General features: G+C 44.3%; 1 protein-coding gene across 1 annotated transcript in view; it reads right to left on the reverse strand.

Annotated features, from left to right (window-relative positions):
- Positions 1–20453, reverse strand: part of LOC119659606 (diacylglycerol kinase eta) — a 240514-nt gene that overhangs the window by 10476 nt on the left and 209585 nt on the right. The window contains exons 3-6 of the mRNA XM_038067777.1: positions 13522–14364; positions 12680–13181; positions 1822–1847; positions 404–423 (exon numbers count right to left, since the gene is read on the reverse strand). Of these exons, the coding sequence (XP_037923705.1) occupies positions 404–423; positions 1822–1847; positions 12680–13181; positions 13522–14313 (1340 nt within the window). The 5' untranslated portion in view covers positions 14314–14364. The remainder of the gene's footprint in view (positions 1–403; positions 424–1821; positions 1848–12679; positions 13182–13521; positions 14365–20453) is intronic.

Raw genomic sequence — 20453 nt, forward strand, 5'->3', positions numbered from 1 at the left:
TTTCACAACACAGTTCTCCATTGGTCATTGCCGCTAATAGTCATTGTGCCTGTTTCATGGGGATCGGTCGTCAAAAATTCAATTTTATTTAGATTCAATCTGAGACCGTGTTGCATAAGTGGATCATTGCAAGTTGCTGGAGCTCATTTTTGCTATTAGACGCTAAGAAAACATTATCTGCATAAAACAGTGTATAGGCCGCTTTACGTTGGATGTCCCGTGCGACAGTGTCCGTAACAAGAACAAAGAAAAGTGGTTATAGGGCGCTTCCTTGATGAGCAACGCCACACTTGGAACTTTACTTTTCGGATCGTGGTAGAGCAATTGAACCCAGCCCGTGAGTCTAGACCTCCAAATCCATGGGAAACAACTAAAAAGCTGGCCCAAATAACATTAATTTGACACACTAGATGGTGATAGGCTCTGAAATCAACTTCATCCTGAGTCTATGGCTAAAAGAAATGGCGAAACAACAAATGCTGAAGAAGAAGAAGAGAGAAAAGCTCGCAAGAGATAATAAATAGTAGAGGAAGGTTATCTTCTCACCGAAACCTCTTAGTCAGGAAGGAAGGCTAAAATTCAAACTTACTTTGACTGCTTTAAAGTCCCTTGTATTCTGGAAAACGTGGTAGTAGACGCGAATCCGGCGTCGGGTTGCTTCTGACGGCTACCGCAAAGCGCGCTCTCTTGAGCTGGCAGCCAGTTTCTGACACACTACTAACTGCAAGATTTCGCTCCAGGTTAAGGCGGCTCACAATTGTTCAATGTTACGCACCAACGGATTTTTCCGATATAGTGGAGAAGAACGCTTTCTACGAGCAATTAATTGCAATCTTAGGGGGGGGCTTCCTAAAGGTGACACTGTTATTGTGATGCCTTGCTCGGAAATGTGCTGGGGAGAGACGGTCTTGGTTCGTGGATTCCTGTAACTTTTACCGCCTCGTCATTGGTGGCACATTGTTTGAGCGCAGAGCCTGCCATGAGGTCAATTACGTTTCAACTGACCGACGCCGTACGAACAATCAGGCGCTGACATCGGCCTCAAAAGTGATCACTATCTGCTGGTCGCTTACGTTCGCTTGCGCATCGCATCCGCCACTTCTCGCAGGGTTGGGGACCTGCAACCCCAAGTTCAACATTGACCGCTTGTATGACCCAGCTATATTGCTAGACAGTAGGAGAGCTATCTTGTTGATCGAACGACAGATATACTGAGTAACCCGCCTAATAATATTAACATGCTCTTTTCTCAGGTGCTGCACAGGTCGTCGGCCACGGCCCGAAAGAGCGTCATCAGACCTTGCTGACTGCAGAATTTTGGAAGCAGATCGTTGAAGGAAGGGGGTTAAAGACTTTACTGACCGCTGCGAGTGATGGCGGGCGTGACGCGCTCGAACAACGACATCGAACAGAATCCCGAGAAGTTCAGCGTAGTATACGTCGTGAGAAGAAAGAATTTGCTATTGCGCTGGTCAGGGATGCGTAGATCGCAATGATTCCCGAAATGTATATCGTATTACGAAGGAGCTTGGATGTAGTCGTAAATCTTTCGATGGTCCTATGAAGATTTCAGCGATCGACTTCTCATCCACAATAATGAACAAATTAAAGTGGAACGAACAGTTCACCATGGTTCTTAACTGTATCACTTCCGGCGAAGTTCCACCTTTCGTGGATGAAATGGCTAGCCCCCCTAACATGTGGATACGGAGTGTTCTGCCAAGTAGAAAAGAAATCATTTCGGCCATCAATGCACTCAAATGGAGTAAAGCCACTGAGCGTGACGGTCTCCCCGCAGAGTTATATATTTATCGCTTCAACTGCAGTTACTGCAGATAGACTGCTTTCTCTCGTTCGGAAATCTTGGGAATCCGAACAAGGGGATGATCATTAAGATCCCAAAGAAGGGGACCCGGTTTGAGTGTGACAATTGAAAGGGCATCTGCGTGCTCCCTGCTGCTGCAAATAGAATAGCTAACATAATCCTGGAAAGCATCAACATCTCGAAAGTTTGATCGACAGAGAGTAGGCTGATTACCGGTCCAGATCCTGCATTGACCATATCATCACCCTACTGATCATTTTGGAACAGAGCGCGAGTTCTCTTCATCGATTTCGAGAATATTCTCCATTGCGTGAATGGGGAGTGTAGCTGAAGTACTCTAAGCAGGAGGGATGAGACGTGAAGAAATTCAGTAGACAATAACATCGTTCAAACACCTCGACTACGCTGATGGCATCTGTTTTCACTCTCACCGCGTCATGGACCTTGGCCAAATGGGTCTGGAATTGGAAAGAGAGGCAAGTAGATTGAGACTGAAGATAGATAAAAAATGAAAGTTCTCAGTCTGATGGGTCATCTCACTCTTCCTATCTGCATTAATGGGCAGAGCATCGAAAGCGTTGATCAGTTTGTATATCTGGGAAGCGTGGTTTTTACCAACGGAGGCACCAAACTGGATGATGCCCGACGCATTAACGCCGCTAGATCCGTTTTCGCTGTCCTGTCTAAAATCTGGGAATACAGTTATTTCACATTTGACACTCTCTCAAACGAACAACTTGGTCGGTGCACAGCCCTGACGCTCGTACTCACTATGATCGGAAAACAGAAGTGGGAGTGCATAGGTCAGACTGTAAGGAGAGGCGACAATTGATTCACGGGCTACACCATCCATTGGAATCCACTCTCCCAAGATGGTCGACGAATGGGTAGCCCCAAGGGCACTAGACGCAGAGGAAGAGTGAAGGCATCTCGGGAAGTCATGGGGGAGATGAAGCACACATCAAGTAACGACAAGCAATGGCGCGTAGGTGTGGTTGACACGCTATAACACAGTATATATATAACATGGTATAAACACAAGATCTTCAGCGAAATAATCATCGTTTACGTCATGATTTCGGTGATTCGGCTCAAGAGTGATGGAAAATGATTGCAATTCTCATCGAAAATTCATTTTCTCTGATGGAGCACATTTTTGTTTGACAGACAAATCCTCAAGCAGTTCATGAATCTCCATTAGATCCGGTGAAATTCATTGTTTGGTGCGGCTTACAGTATGATGGCATCATCTGATCGCACTCCTTCCAAAACACTGTGAATAAAAGCGCTGCCGTTCCATATTGAATAAGTTTTTGCTGGAATTTGATATTACCCCAACAACATTTATTTTCAACAAAACGGAGCAACTTACCATGCTACGATTGAAATAATAGATTTATTGCGCGAAAAGTTCAGTGAGTCGTTAATTTCGAGAAAAGGCCCTCAAAGCTGGCTTCTAAGATCGTGTCACTTAACACTATTCAACTATCTTCTGTAGGGCCATTATAAATTAATTAGTTTATGTGAATAAACCCAAGAGTTATGACCAACAAAATCCACGTTGGTGCACCGAGTCATCGCAAATTCGTGTATCCCAATCAAGAAGGCTCTACACAAGAGATTCAATTCGCAGCCCATTGTGTGAAATTTGATGGAGATGGAAAAGTCTTGCACACGTTCGATCGCGACGGGAGTTTCATGAACCAAATTCGGCAAATAATTGCTTTTGTCAGTAGCATGTATGTAATTCAATACATTGGTGTGGAGCACAAAAATTCCAGCGTGAACCAAAGGCAGAACTTCCTTAAAGATTAATTTCGAATTAGTTGTAATGGATCTTAATGGAATCACTGCGCGAATGATGCTCGCAAATTCTTCTATGGGAAGCCTGCTAGAAGCAAATACGCGCAACACTCTCGGCAATAGATCCATTTCTCCTCCCATAGGAAGTGAGGAGGGAATAAGTAGATCCAACATCAATTTTTCGAATGCATCCGTTTCCTGCTGGGATAAGTTGAAGAAACACTAGAAAATCATCCAGATGGCGTCAACTTCCAATTCCTTCCAACAACCTCTCCCATTCTTCCTTTCTACTTTCTTCCTTTATTTACACTTACTCTGCTCTGAATTTGAATGCCACCAAAAACTCCTTGGGCCGCGCTCCCAATCTCTTCCTTCCCAACCTTCTAAAGCGTCACCTCTTTTTATTTTCTTGCACATCAATGGACGCTCACCATCAGAGCTTGAATCTGAAGCGGAGCTCCCTCGTTCAATCTCCAAAACGAACATAAATCTACTAAGTTCACCTTCCGCAAGGCCAACTTTGACGGTCTGAACTCAGCTTCGGCGTCTTTTAACTCAACGTGTAATCAAGCTCTAAAAACCTTTCACAATATCCTCTCCGATCTCCACTCCTGTTATGTCGCTTCTTCCCCTGCTTGCCTACATTCGTACCCAACTTGGTTCACAACGGAGATTCTTTATAACGTTCGCCTGGAACATGCACTGCGGAAGAAATTTCGGGCCCACGTTGCTCACTTTAAGCCCACGCGCTCTACTTTTAAGCCAAAGATAAAAAAGTTCATAAAAGGTACTTATTGAGCGTGAAAGCCGTCCCTGCCCGCAATAACTTGCAAGTCTTTTAGTCTCACACTCGCAGTTCTCCTAATCCCATTCGGTCTCTCCCTTCTTCTATCAGTTTTGCTGACTCCACTGCCAACTCCCCACAACAATCCTGTGACCTTCTCAGCACCTACTTCTCTTCAGTGTTTTTTCTATGCCTCTTCTACCTGCTGACTGCTCCCAATCTCTGGCCATTCCTCTCCTTACGCCTTCCTTGGTTGAGTTCTCATTGGTAACATTGATCTGAATGCCGGACCTAGCCCCAATGAGCTTTCTAACCTCTTCCTTCTTTACTGTGAATAGCACATTCCCCTCCCCTGAGTATAATCTACAACAAAAGTTTAGAAGAATGCTACTTTCCCTATCTCTGGAAAGAGGCCCTTATCACCCCTATTCTCAAGGGGTGAAACCCCTCTCTTGCTGTGAACTACCGACCCATTTCTCTTCTCTACTCTTGCTCCAAAATCCTGGAAAGATACGTCAGCGGCTGGTTGACCACGCACTTCGGTCAACTCATTATCGAAGGGCAGCATGGCTTCGTAAAACATAAATCTACGGGTTCAAACCTTCAGGTCTTTACCAACTTCGTTGCTAAATGCTTTAATTCACGAGAGAAGGTACATAAATACTGATTTCTCCAAAGCCTTTGATACCCTTGACCATAATATTCTCTAAACTCTCATTACCCAACTTCCCTCTCTCAGTCATCTCCAGACTTTCCTGGTATCTCTCATACCGTTCCCGCAAAGTTTGTTTTCATGGTTACTCATCTCGTTCCTTCACTCCTTCTTCTGTCGTTCCCCAGGTCTCTATGGCTCCCTACTCTACCTGTCTTTTATCAATGACCTCGCCTCAATCCTCACCTGACTGTATTGGTTTAACGCAGACGACCTTAAATTATTTGCCTCTGTTTCGTTTCCGCTGGACTGCATTGTCTTGCAGTCCAACCTTGATAATTTGATCCGCTGGTCTTCGATCAACAAGCTAACACTGAATGTCGGCAAATGCCACTGCATGTGCAGTGCAATTCACTTAAACCTTCCCCAACATCCTTTTCTTATTCTCTTAGTGGACAACCACTTTCCACTAGTGACCTTGTTCCAAGACCTGGTTGTAATATTCAACGGCAAACTTCGTTTCAATTCTCACTTCGTTGACATGATTAATAGAGCTTTCAAAATGTCTGGTTTTATCCTACGTTTCTCCTCTGACTTTACCTCAATTCAGCACTCCTTAACACTCTTCAATTCCCTTGTTAAAAACATCTTTAAATATTGCTGTGTAGTCTGGTTCCACTTTCGCATTCTTGGAGTTGAACAACGCAAATTCACCCAGACCCTCTTTTAGAAAAAGAACCTTCCATGGGTTGACTATCCGTCAGGACTTCGCCCATTCAATCTCCCCTCCCTGCTGCAACGCCTTATCTTCTTTTATATGTGTACTCTGCAATCGCCTGACGAACTGCTCTGCCAACTTGGATATTACTTTCCCCATCACCTATCGCTCTTGTTAATGAGTCCCGTATATTTTCTGCCCGTGAACCGTTTCTCTAGATCTCTCGGGTTTTGTTTATTGCATAAAACTGTTTGCTGTTCCTGATTTGCTCCATTGGCAAGCGGATTCATACTGACTAGATGTCGGGTACCAGTTGACTCATCTATGAACAAGTACCAGGTGTACTCCTAATTAATTACCGCTTTTTTTGTGAATAAAACACATAATTCCAAGGGAACTGTAATAGTTATTCTGTTCGAAATATTTTCCATCGCTTTCTACACATTTTTTCCTATCTTTCTGGTAATTTGTGAAAACCACGCCAGTATAATTGACTGTCTTTGGAGGTGAATCAATCAGTAAGCCATTTCCGCAAATTTTCGTACGAGTCGAAGCGCTTCTCAGAAAATGCGTTATCCAACGAGGCAAACAGGTGGTAATCCGATGGGGCCAGGTCTGGTGAGTAAGCCGCATCATTAAGCACCTCCCACTTGAGTTTTTCCAGCGTGTCGCGAACGACTTTCGACTTATGCGATGGTGCACTGTCGTGGAGCACTTCTTTTCTTTGACTATGATGTGCTTGATATGCTCGAAATTCGGTACGTACGCCGAAATTTTTTACGAGCAATAAAAACTTACTGGAGGAACTTTTTGGGGAAACGTCACGACAGTTTAGACACTCGACAACAACTAAACAAAATGACAGATATGTGTGACCAACAGCGACACAAAACATAGAACGCCATCTATCGAAAAAAAACGAAAATTAATTAGGAGTACACCTGTTACCTGAGGCAAATCAAAGTGATAGACAGGAGCAAACACAATGTAAACTATCTCCTAGTGCGTCATTACGATTTTGGATGAAGTGCTTTGACACACTTCGAATTCAAAACTCACAGAGAAGGAATATCGTGAGTTTGGATTAGATAAGCAGAATGGCCTGGAAATGCCCGAATTCATCGCTTCCAGAAGGGACGCACTCCTTTTGTTTAAAGGGATCTTCCGAAAGTTTTGCAATTCAGACATTTTTTTTAAACTCTGGGAGAACGATTCGGAAGTCAAATCCACAACCTTGCCCTCAATTCGCTCCGAGACTTCGAAGCGAACAGACGTGACGAACAGTATTAATAATAATAATAATCGTTGGCGCAACAATCCATATTGGATCAGGGCCTTGAAGTGTGTTAGAGCACTTCATTCAAGACCGAAACGGTACACTACAGTATACTGTAGGAGGCAATGTGGTCAGCATTGCGCTCGCCCGAGATTATTACCCTGATTTGACTCAGGTACTCATTCACAGCTGAGTCGACTGGTATCCGACGTCAAATCACGATACAAATCCCACTGCCGCCAGTGAGATTTGAACCGCGACCTTCTGTACGATAGCCTTGTGCTCTAACCACTCAGCTATCCGGATACCGAACAGTATTACATTGCGCGGTAATTGATAAAATCACTGTTCCGAGTGTTAGAAAAAGAAAAAAAGTGAAAAGTGAATTCCCAGAGTGGAAAAAGATACCTAACGGAAGTATTGTCCAGTGCAAGTTATACAGTGCATCTCAAAATTTTTGAGACACTGTATAATGAAACTACAAACTACAAAATCCTTTTTTGTTATTTCAGATAGCAGCAGAAGAAGACGACCTACAGCCACGCAGGACGGGCTTGGAGACAAGATGTCCGCCAAGAGAAGCAAAATAATACTCCCGGGAAAAATGTCATCCGAGGAGGAGGGAAATACGGGCCCCGAGGACAATGAAGTAACTTTGGGTCTGCAAAAGGAAATTGCAGACCTGAAGAGCGAAAGAGCGGTCATGGCACAGCAGTTAGAGTGCCAGCAGCTGCTCATCAAGCAACTGCAACAGCAGTTGGCGTCGCTGGAGGAGACGGTCCGCTCTGGGCCGGCACCAGTGCAGCAGCAACAACAAGAACAGCATCAACAACAGCAACCAGAGCAACAACAACAGGAGCAGCATGAAGCTTCCGCAATGGACATCGTGGGATCCCCTGCATCCTTCCCTGAGGCCATCATCGACGAAAACCCATTCAACTTCGCCCAGAGCCGCAAGAGTTACAAAAAAACAATAACAAGGTTAGTGCAAAAATTGTGACCTCCCCACCACAGCCATCCGCAAATCCTCGAAAACCAAAAAGTTTAAAATTCCAGCCATTACCGGCTACAATTTAAATGTGCCCTATTTCCTCCGATAGATCAAAGCCAAGGGATTGAAAGCATCCCTAAAAAACACGAGGGCGGATAGAACCCTCATTTTTACGGAGACGGCGGAAGAACACGCCCAGGTCTTCGCGCTCATGAAAGAGGAAGGGCTTAACGCCACAACTAGGACCCCCCCCCCTTCTTTGCGAAATCAGTCCCTAATTATCCGAGGGCTCCACAGGGAAACGGACCCCACGGACATACTACAGGAACTACGAGCCGACTACCCCGAATTCAAACTCACCACGGTGGCGAACTTAGTTACCCGCAGAGACAAAGTCCTGCATAGAGAAGTCCCTACCCTCCCGATGAAATCCTAATCGGGACTATTTATCGCCACTTTCGAGCCCTCTCAAGAGCTCACCGAAGTTATGAAGGTTAAACACATCCTTCATCAAAAGATCTCCTGACAGAAAGTTATGAGCTTCGAAGAAAGGCAGTGTCATAACTGCCAAAACTTCGGACACATTGCCCAAAACTGCACTATTGTACACAGATGTGTCAAGTGCTCGAAAACGCACCCTCGTGGAGAATGCACGAGGACTGCAGCCGAAGGAGTACTCTGCTGCAACTGCGGTCAACCAGACCACCCAGCGAGTTATCGCGGGTGCCCGGCTTATAAAGAAATGGTAGCTAGGAAGGAAGCTGCCAAGCAAAGAAGAGCTAATGAAAGCTCCGGAGCCAAGCACGCAGTGACACAACTCCCACAAAGCTTGGCCAGACCCAGCGTATCATACGCGCAAGCTGCCAGGAACTCTTTACCAATAGTGGCAGCACAACCTGCTCCCACCCCCGTACCAAACGCCTTCCGCGAATTGGTGCAATCCCTCGCGACGGCCTCCATCAACGAGCAGCGACAATTCGCTGCAATAAAACTTATAATGAATCTATGGAATTAAACATCGTTACGTTTAACTCCGCGTGCCTGATCTCACACGCCCAACGTGCCACTGCCCAAGTGTTGATCGACAGTCTGAAAGCAGACTTCTACTGCGTTTCAGAAACTCACCTCAATTGCAGGCATAACGTGCAATTCACCGGGTATAATGTTATCCGGAACGACAACAATACTGGCGTTGCCCCTTTAGTCAGAAAAGACTATGAATTTGAGGAAGTCGTTATACAAAACCTGCTTACCTCTTCCGCTGCGGCGGCAATAGTAAAAACCACTGATGGTAGACGGATTTTGGTAGTTTCCGTCTACATCAAATGCAACTTTCGAAATGAGCAACTGGGACAAGATCTTAAGATCTTGGGCAATCTCCAGTTAAAATACAAGTACCTCATTTTCGGTGGCGACTTCAACTTGAAGCACACCTCCTGGGGCGATACGGCAGTCAACAGAAATGGGGAAACCCTGCTTAAATGGATCCAAGACCCTTACTCGCCAGCCTATGTCGACTTGGTTTTGCCAGATTCACCGACAAGACCCAATAGCCAATCAACGATTGACTACTTCCTCCTATCCGAGGAAACTTCCCTGAACTTTCAAGTAATATCTTGTAATACTCTACCAGGCATGTCTGACCATTTCGCAGTACAACTTAAACTGTCCTCGTCCTCCTAACTGCGAAAGCGAGTGATGACCACCGTAAGGTTCTTCGCCCACACTGATTGGGACAAATTCAAGGCAGACCTTGCACCAAGGCTGAACTTGAAAAAAACTCGCAACTGACCGCAATCTAACAGACATGGAGATCGACGAAGCCATCACCTTGGCCACAGATGCCATTAATACTGCTACACGCAGAAACACAAGGCTTATCAAAGTCGACAAGTTACAATATAACTCAGTCCCTCATGATATCATGCTCCACATGAAAGTCAGGCAAATATGGCGTAGGAAACTCAAACGGATTTTCCACAAACACGGAAATAAAGTTAATGCTGAGTATAAAGCATTGCTTTTCCGGATTAATTGTCTGAGTACAATAATTCGGCAAAGAGTGGCGAATTTCCACAACAAAGAACTGACAAGGAAACTAGCAGATATTAAGCCCGGCCCAGATATGTTTTCGCATATAAACAGGCTAACCGGCAAACATAAGTCCCACAATATCGCTAATCGCGCTTTCCAAGAACGGGGAGCACATCTGCAGTGACGCTAGAAAAGCGCAAGTTTTCGCGGAATCTTTTGAGACTCAGCTCAATTCCCCTCCGCCTCAAAACAACCCGGTTATATCGTCGATTGTTGACTCAACAATCAAGGCCTTCGTCTCTGAGAACTCAAAGAAGCTAACTAAATTCACCTTAACCAACACCTCAGTCAAGACATCGGAATCGCAACATTTTCTGAGTTTACCTCAACTCACCAACTTAAACAGAAACCTGGCGAAATCTCGAACTTTGTCATAAAGTTCCTCCCCTCCCCAGAGCCTCACTGAAGTTTTTATTACCAGTTTTCAACAACTGTATTAACAACGGCTACTTTCCATCCACGTGGAAAGTTGCAAAAATTATTGCGATCCGGAAAAAAGGAACCTCCAACGAGCCAAGCAATTTCAGGCCCATTTCCCTATTATCCAACCTTGGCAAACTGTTTGAGAAAGCATCGACAATTGGGCTAGTCCAGCATTGTAATCTCAACAAAGTTATCCCTGACCATCAGTTCGGATTCCGCTCTAAACACGGAACCCGGCACGCGCTGAGCTACCTACACGACACTCTCGTCTCAAGACTTAACGTCAACAATAAACCCACAGTAGCATGTGCGTTAAATTTAGAAAAGGCCTTCGACTCCGTGTGGGTAAACGGACTTATATACAAACTAATAGATAATGAATTCCCAGTCCCGATAATTAGACTTGCATTAAGTTTTTTCGAAGATACTGGCACTTTTATGTCAGCGTGGGGAATGAATTCTCCGATCTCTTGCCGGTAACGTCGGGTATACCGCAAGGATCCATTTCTGGGCCAACTTTCTATAACATCTTCACGGCTGACGTTCCGATCCCCGATGACGGCGTTGAACTGATCCAATTCGCCGATAATACGCTTATCTTCGCTTCGAACCTCCAACCCAACAGGGCAGCCAAAGCGGTTGAGAACTACATCGTAGTTCTCTGCAGGTACTACCGTAGTTGGGGAATCAAGATAAATGAGGGAAAACCGCAAATCTACACTTTTAGGAGAAAATCTAGATACTTAGGTTCTAGAGGCATCCACAGGAAAGCTAAACGCTTGAAAGTGAGAATCGGGAACACCACAGGGAGCAGATCTAGCTCAATCAAATACTTGGGAGTAACCCTGCATGAGCTCCTCAAGTTCAAACCCCACCTCCAGCTCGCTATCAGCAAGGCACGCGGTGCAGTCAGTGGCATCTACTATCTTCTTCGCAAGACAGTAGGTCTCAGCACCAAAACCAAACTGACTCTGTATAAGGCCCTTATAAAACCTGTTATCTGTTACGGAGCACCAACTTGGATCTCATGCTCCAACCAAGCCATGGCAAAATGCGAGTCATTCGAACGCCGAATCCTTAGGCTTGTCATACAACTGGAAAACTAAAAAGATCGGCCAAAGTCAAACCACTTCGAGAACACGTTCTCACAATAATGATAAGGTTCTTCGAAAGAACAGCGGACCACCCCAACCCATTAATTCGGCATCTCTACCAACAGGGTCAAACCTCCCCATTGGCCACATTCTTAAGGCCCTGCCAAATCGTAAGTTCATCTCTCAGACCCAAAATCCTAACGCTTTTTGAAACTCCCTGCCTGGTGGGGGTGGATAGAAGATAAGCACAGGAGATTGTAATGTGCTTAATTGTATATATTAGTTAAGAATTAGTTATGTTAGGTTAAGTTAAAATAAGTAAGGTTAAGTTATTTTTAACTAGGTTAAGTAAGTAAATTTCATACCTTCTCGCGCTTTTAGTGCGGGCGCAGTTTGAAAATGCCAAGTTCTATTATAAATTGTCAAGATCGATGTATATAAATAACAATATATACAGTAAAGTAGATTACAGAGAAGGTCGGGTTGGCCAAACTATGTAATAGTCACCCGTTTGATAGCGTTAAGATCAATTAGGCGTTATTAAGCTAGCAGTAAGTAATGATTGTCTAGTCGTAAGTCACTATTGAGAAAATAAATGAAATGAAATGAAAACCTTGCCCTTTATGCTGATTTTAATACTATTATACTTATAATATTAACAATAATTGTTGACACAACAATTCGATTAGACCGGGATTATGCCTACAGTCTTCTGAAAATCGATCCGTTTATTTTTTTTTCATGAAGCTCATCTACAAGCTGTAAGCAGACGAGTAATCGAATACTTCTTTATTTAGCTTAATTTATATCAAAGATAAATAAACAAATAAAAAAAATAATTGATTTCTTCGGTCCTCCTAGTGACTGATATTTAATCAATTGTTTTTGAAATGATGGTAAACGGGAGAAAGATCGAAGACCACAAAAACGATAGAAATTAGAAATTTTGAAACTGAAACGGATTCGAAAACAGATATAGGATGTTACTTACGGTTCATTAACTATTCTCTGAGTTCCACGTTTAATTATGTCGCGGAGCAACTGAAATAAGTCGTCACCACGATATTCGCCTGCCTCTTCGTCCTTCAGGGCATCCAGGAGCATTCCCAATTTCTGCCGTAAAATATCGCATTTCAAATTTAATTGCTCATCGTCTTTTCGATTCTCAGAAATCTTAACCAACAACTCATCTATTGTCTCACACAGGATTTTTGTCGACGATACCACAACCTGGAAATCGTCAGTTTCGACAATGCTTTTCAAATGCCAGTTTGCTGATTCAACGAAATTCGTCATTATAATTTCTTGTGCGTTCGTTATCGACATTTTTGGGTCCTTAACAGGGATCGCTTTTTCAAAGACCATAATACTCCATCGATCCAACATCTTGGTACTAGCTGTTTCATAACGTTCTAGGATTTGGGGTAGGTGAGCGTCGTCATCACACGATGAGCCCCAACCTAGGACGCGAGCCAGGTCGTTGCCGGTACCAAGCGGAAGAACCGCAACCTGGCATTGTTTCTACGGAGAAAAAACTTCCACTATGTTAACTGGTTTGCAAGATTTATCAATGAACACACTAAACGACAGATGAAAGTTGAAAATGTTAATTCCCATTTAAGACTGTGGGCTCAGTAGGCACTGAATATTAATTTACATAACTGATTATGTAATTCTGTAACGTGGTGAGCCCTAGCAAAATTCTTAACCGCAGTGCCACGAGGTAAAATCGGTTTTCATGAAGTTTACGTAACGATTCGTCGCTTTTAATTAATTCCTTGGGATACACACTACTATTCTATTCCAAGCAATTTTCGTGAAGTGTGTTCACAGTATCTAAATTTACTTGCATAATACTTACGTGCATGTCGAACCTATCAATTTCGCTCAGTACCCAACCAACTGAGCCGTCACCCGAACACACCAGTATCCTGAATGGGTCGAAGTGATGAAACAGTCTCAGTCCCAAGCTCGGTCCTGTTGAGATCAGGTCAAATACCTGAGCAGGATTAAGGAGCTGCTTAAACCGGCGCAGAAATTTTACACCTTGATTGTCACCAGACTTAGAATTAACGAAAACCAGCAAAGGGGAAAAGTTGCCTTGGGGTTTTACAACATCCCATGCTTCGTCCATTCCAATGCAATGCACAGAAGTGGGAGGTACTACAGACAGCTTTGCCGGACCTAGCGGGCACGCTACTGTCATTTGTGGTCTACAAGCAGTGTGAACTGCCGCACGACACCAAAGGCATCGCCAATCCTGTAATCGCAAAACCGAGCCGCATGTCTTTTTGCAGACACTGCATGTGGAGGCGACGGGCAAATTGCCCTCCATCCATTGGTGGGGCATTACAATACTTCCATCCTTCTCTTCGATTATATCCTTTCCGACAGTCGCTAATGTAGTCCATTTACAGTTGGCAATTGCCTTCGCCGCGCATCTTTTGTGGACCTTACATTTACAGACTTCACAAGAAAGTCCGTGGGACGTCACTCCCGAAAGAGCCTCGCGGCACACATTACAGTAAGTAGGACGAGCATGCGATGTCGCATACCAATGATGATGGTTGGATAAAAAATCATGCTGATCCAACCCAGATTCGTAGTATTCTGGTGCCGAAGCGGTTTTTAGGGCATTCAACCAATCTTCCATTTCGCGACGTGATTCCGCACATAAAACTAATGATCTCGTGGGAGTTATAACCTGAAATAAGGAGAAAATACGTTCATGAATTTTGTATTTAATGTAGATTTTTTAAAAAAAATACGGTTTCTTGGATAAGAAGGAGTTCGCTAAATAATGTTATACGAGTGTATGGCATTCTAAATCAGCGCGAGATTGCTGCCTCTTCATAAACTTAGATTAATATAATCGGGAATGTGACTTCAGTCAAGGCATATCCTTAAATAAATCCCCCCCACTTCTGTTCCAATGTTCCAACATTGGAAATATTCAATTATCCCATTCCAATCTTCCTGAAATGCTACCAATCTGCGGTTCTGAAGTCAAACACACCCAGTCCTTTTTTCTGTAGGCTTCACTCTATTCATGTACTTTACATAAAACAAAACATCATCATTATCATCAACGGCGCAACAACCGGTATTCGGTCTAGGCCTGCCTTAATAAGCAACTCCAGACATCCCGGTTTTGCAAAGAGGTCCATCAATTCGATATCCCTAAAAGCTGTCTGGCGTCCTGGCCCACGCCATCGCTCCATCTTAGGCAGGGTTTGCCTCGTCTTCTTTTTCTACCATAGATATTGCCCTTATAGACTTTCGGGTGGGATCATCCTCATCCATACGGATTAAGTGACCCGCCCACTGTAACCTATTGAGCCGGATTTTACCCACAACCGGACGGGCATGGTATCGCTCATAGATTTCGTCATTGTGTAGGCTACGGAATCGTCCATCCTCATGTAGGGGGCCAAAAATTCTTCGGAGGAATTTTCTCTTGAGCGCGGCCAAGAGTTCGCAATTTTTCTTGCTAGGAACCCAAGTTTCCGAGGAATACATGAGGACTGGCAAGATCAAAGTCTTGTACAGTAAGAACTGTGATCCTATGGTGAGACGTTTCGAGCGGAACAGTTTTTGAAAGCTGAAATAGGCTCTGTTGGCTGACAACAACCGTGCGCGGATTTCATCATCGTAGTTGTTATCGGTTGTGATTTTCGACCCTAGATAGAAGAAATTGGCAACGGTCTCAAAGTTGTATTCTCCTATCCTTATTCTTCTTCGTGTTTGAGCAGTGCGGTTTGATGTTGTTGGTTGATTCGTCTTCGGTGCTGACGTTGCCACCATATATTTTGTCTTGCCTTCATTGATGTGCAGCCCAAGATCTCGCGCCGCCTGCTCGATATGGATGAAGGCAGTTTGTACGTCTCGGGTGGTTCTTCCCATGATGTCGATATCGTCAGCAAAGGCCAGTAGTTGGGTGGACTTGAAGAGGATCGTACCTCTTGCATTTACCTCAACATTACGGATCACTTTCTCGAAGACCAGGTTAAAGAGGACGCATGGAAGGGCATCCTCTGGTCGTCGACCGTTGGTCTTGAGAGTGATTCTGTTGCTTTTATCTGGCCTCGCACATTGGTTAGGGTCAGCCTAGTCAGTCTTATTAATTTTTTCGGGATTCCGAATTCTCTCATGACCGTGTACAGTTTTACCCTGGCTATGCTATCATAGGCGACTTTAAAGTGGATGAATAGATGGTGCAACTGTTGTCTATATTCCAAAAGTTTTTCCATCGCTTGCGGCACAGAGAAAATCTGATCTGTCGCTGATTTGCCTGGAGTGAAGCCTCTTTGGTATGGGCCAATGATGTTCTGGGCGTATGGGGTATCCAGTCTAGCATCTTATAGATGGTACTCAGCAACATGACACCTCTATAATTGCTGCACTGTGTGATATCTTCCTTTTTATGTATGAGACAGATAATGTCTCGTTGCCAATCGTCAGACATCGATTCGCTGTCCCATACCTTGAGCACAAGTTGATGAACCACTTGGTGTAACTGGTCGCCTCCATATTGAACCAAATCGGCTGTAATTCCATCGGCTCCTGGCGACTTATCAACAAAACATGCTTAACATAAAACATACAGTACTGTTCCCCAAATCGAGGCTAAATACATCAAGATGGTAGTCATCATAAGTATAATTCAGCACTGAGGTTTATGTAAGCTTCCTTATAGTCACTTGTCTGGTTTGGTGACCAGTCAATGTTGCACCTGCGTCGCATTCTTTGGCGGCACCTTGTGTTATAGGGAGAGCTCCCTCCGTGGAAATGCTTGTCTTATTGGATTGGCCTGATCACACAAAGTTCTCAGTCAGGTCATCGTACTTTATCTATCTTTTTTAATGGGCAGAACATCGAAGACTTCGATCAATTTGTATTATCTCAACACTAAATTCAAGTTGAGAGAGTTTTGTTCTTTCTGTGTTGCTATATCGGAGAAATACATGGAAAGTGATCACCACTGCCACTTGAAGGCTCCAAGCTTTCGTCAACACTTGTCTGCATCGTATCATCGGAGTATCCTGGCCTGATACTACTATAAACGAAGAACATGGGCGGCACACAGGCCTGACACCCATACGCAATAGGATCAGAAGGAGGAAGTGGCAGCGAATATGTCACACATTAAGTTGTTGCCACAATTGCATTGCTGGGTACGCCATGCAGTGGAATCTACTCTCTCCAGATGGCGGATGATTTGGGTCGTCCCGAGAGAGCAAGAGTACTTGGCACAAAACAGTAAAGAAAAAGTGCGGGCGTCCCAGGAAGCCCTGGAGGAAGCCGAAGCCCATTTAAGGTAACCGCCACCGATAACGAGTGGGTGTGGTTGACGTGCTATAACCCCCCTGATTTTACAGACAAACTTGACGTTTTCTCGGTTTTGGTTTTGATCACGCTTGCATCCTGCCTTATACCCAACTTATAATTAGGTCAAAAAAGACTGCCTCGTCCTCACTAATGTGGCAGCGCAAATTTCGCAGTGCAATTGAATAAGACCTCCCCTTTCTAATAGGTATTTGCATCACTTTTCGTTGTCGCGTAGTATGTCTAATTGCGTAAGAGCTCCTAACAAACTCCGTCACAGGCATTAAAGCCACCGGAAATCCAAGGATGTCCTTGAATTCGAACTTGGTGGAGTGTATCAGCTGTACACATTTACTCTCCATGGTAATTGTATGACGTGGCAGTCACACCTCCGCCAGCCGAAACTGGCACCCATATCTCACCATTCTGGTCTATGTGTAAAAAAAAAAATAGAGGGTGTTTAGATTCAAGATTGAAGGTAGAGGCAAGCTGCTCGCAATAAAATCTTGACTGGTCTAGAGAGGCAAGTAAGAAAATAAACAATGCCGCTCGATACAAGTTCAATTGTATCAGAGTGCACGTGCATAAGAAAAGGTCAAATAAGTCAAAGGTCCTATGGACACAGTAGTCCGTGTCCACCGCGGGACGTTTTCCAGATCGGTTTTCGTCCACGCAATATTCCGAATGCACCGTTCGACCGACCTTTTGGTCGACTTTGATGTTCATCGAAGACGCCTCTCTTGTAATTTTTCAACAATTGGTCCAACCCCACCTCGATCGCGTCCTCAACCTGCATATTACTTGCGAGTAGTTTACTCGTGAAACCATTGCCATTAGGCTATTTAAAGGAAGCAACTCCCCATGTCCGGATAGCTGAATGGTTGGAGCACAAGGCTGTCGTATGGAAGGTCACGGTTCAAATTTCGTTGGTGGCAGTGAAATTTGTATCGTTATTTGACGTCGGATACCAGTCGATTCAGCTGTGAATGAGTACCTGATGCAAATCAGGGTAATAATCGACCAGTGCTTGATTATGCTGCTGCCTCCCCGCTCTTGATGCCCAAATACCTGGGCAACAGAATAGCCACTTTTGTAGCGTTTCAGTTGAAAAGATAATAATAATAATAATAATAATCATCGTTGGCGCAACAATCCATATTGGATCAGGGCCTTGAAGTGTGTTAGAGCACTTCATTCAAGACCGTAACGGTACACTAGGACGCAATGTGGTCAGCATTGCGCTCGCCCGTGATTATTACCCTGATTTGACTCAGGTACTCATTCACAGCTGAGTCGACTGGTATCCGACGTCAAATCACGATACAAATTCCACTGCCACCAGTGAGATTTGAACCGCGACCTTCCGTATGACAGCCTAGTGCTCTAACCACTGAGCTATCCGGATGCTTTGGTTTAACTAAGTCTTCACCACATCATGTGGCTCGTGCTCTGGCGGGCGAACCCCCCATATGTTCTGAAAAGCGCTATTGGTCTCTGATAAGGCTGATAAGGCTCAAAAGATCTGCTCCCAGTCATTGATAATCCCATGGCCAAAAGTCGTCTATCGATAACTTAATAGAATTTCCAGCAAGCCTTTAATAACTTCAAAATCAATGTGTAGGAAAGAAGAGTAGGAAGTCTGCTGGTCTGAAGTGGGTCAGGGCAGGGAAAGAATGGAACAAAAACGGTTGAGTACTTAAAATCCAATCCGTATATGAATTGAAGCAGCAACATCGGCTGTATCCTCCAGCTACGCAGTAGTCTCTGACAACCCTCGAGTCAAAGCTAGCTACAAGATGCGGACAACGGCGGCCCTCTTTGCTGAACTGAATGGGATAAATATAGCCACGCAAATGACAAAGGAAAGATAAAAAACGATAACAATAATCACAGACTCCCAAAAAGCCTGCACTCTTTTGGAGAAGGAAGACATCCGGCATCCCTTTGTTCGGGAAATAATTGACTCAATGGCGAATTCTAACTTCGAGGAGAGAAGAATAATGTGGTGCCCAGCTAAAAGTGCAATCATGTTGGATATGATGGCGCACTCAGTAGCAAAGGCTGCCCTTATCAGCGTACCAAAGTTTCATCCTTTACAGCTGAGGATGTACTATGGGTGATGCAGAATAAAATCCAAAAAGGGTTAGCAAGATGAATGCCAGGCAACATTGGGATTAAAAGGCAAAGATTTCGCGGCAATCTTTTCGGAACTGCATAGCTCAGTGGTTAAAGCACTGGGTTGTCATACGGAAGGCCACGGTTCAAATCTCACTGGTGGCAGTGGGATTTGTATCCTGACTTGACATCGGATACCAGTCGACTCAGCTGTCAATGAGTACCTGAGTCAAGTCAGGGTAATAATCTCGGGCGAGCGCAATGCTCACCACATTGCCTCCTACAATAGACTGTAGTGTACCGTTACGGTCTTGAATGAAGTGCTCTAACACACTTCAAGGCCCTGATCCAATATGGATTCTTGCGCCAACAATTATTATTATATTATAATAGCATCTTTCATCTCAACAGATTGTGTAGCAATTATAAAAACTTTCAATAGACTTTACTCAAACTATGTCTACAGCAAACCTTTCCTTCGGAAGATTGCAAAATAAACAATGACAATTGTCTAAAGTGTAGCGTGCATGAAATAATAGACCATCTTACTTTTGATTGGAAAGAGTCGTTCAACTTCCTAAGAGCTTTTTTTTAAGAGTACTGCTTTCATCGCTTTAAAAATGACATTTTCACAAACAAGACAAGAAACGTCCTGGGCAGTCGAAAAAGTTTGAAGGCACGAATTCGAGGCAGTATTGAATGAAAATTCATGGGAACCGCAGGGGGAACTTCCGGAATAACCAAGAGTGACCCAACCAACCATCATTCATACAAAAGGATGAAAACTGGGTACCGCACAAACGGAAGGTGAAAAACAAGGAAAGGCGTTTTTTTCGCATGTGGTCAGTTGTTTGAAACGCGAAAAAGGAAGGACTCTTTGAATCAGTCAAAGCCGCTGAAAAGTGGATTCGCCACGACAAGCCCAACGAAAATTATAATAATAAACTCCGCCGTAGTCGGTCCCAAGTCCCGTTGTGTAAGGAGGAAGGATATCCATCCTACTTCAGTCTCAATGGCTGTTGGCCACCGCAGCGTCTCAGGGAGTAGGTGAGGAAAGTGACAGAACTTTGCAGTCTTGCAGATTAGTTAGTGTGGAAGCTATCACCACACCTGGCAGTAAGGTATAAAATGCAAATCCAAAAATGAGGAGAAGGAGAAATTTGGATTCCGGTGCGGATAACCGGTGGAAATCGTCTCACTTGTTGTCTGAGTCAGGCTCTCGTAATGGACAGTACGGTTTCGAAACCGCTGGTCGTGGTGCGGTTCGACGTCTAGGCGTCACAACGGCCAGGAGCATTGCTCCGCCTGTTGCAGCTGTTTCGCAACAATCTGTGGCTACTCGTTCAGAGATTC

This window comes from Hermetia illucens, chromosome 6 (genome assembly GCF_905115235.1).
Source record: "Hermetia illucens chromosome 6, iHerIll2.2.curated.20191125, whole genome shotgun sequence".
NCBI lineage: Eukaryota > Metazoa > Arthropoda > Insecta > Diptera > Stratiomyidae > Hermetia > Hermetia illucens.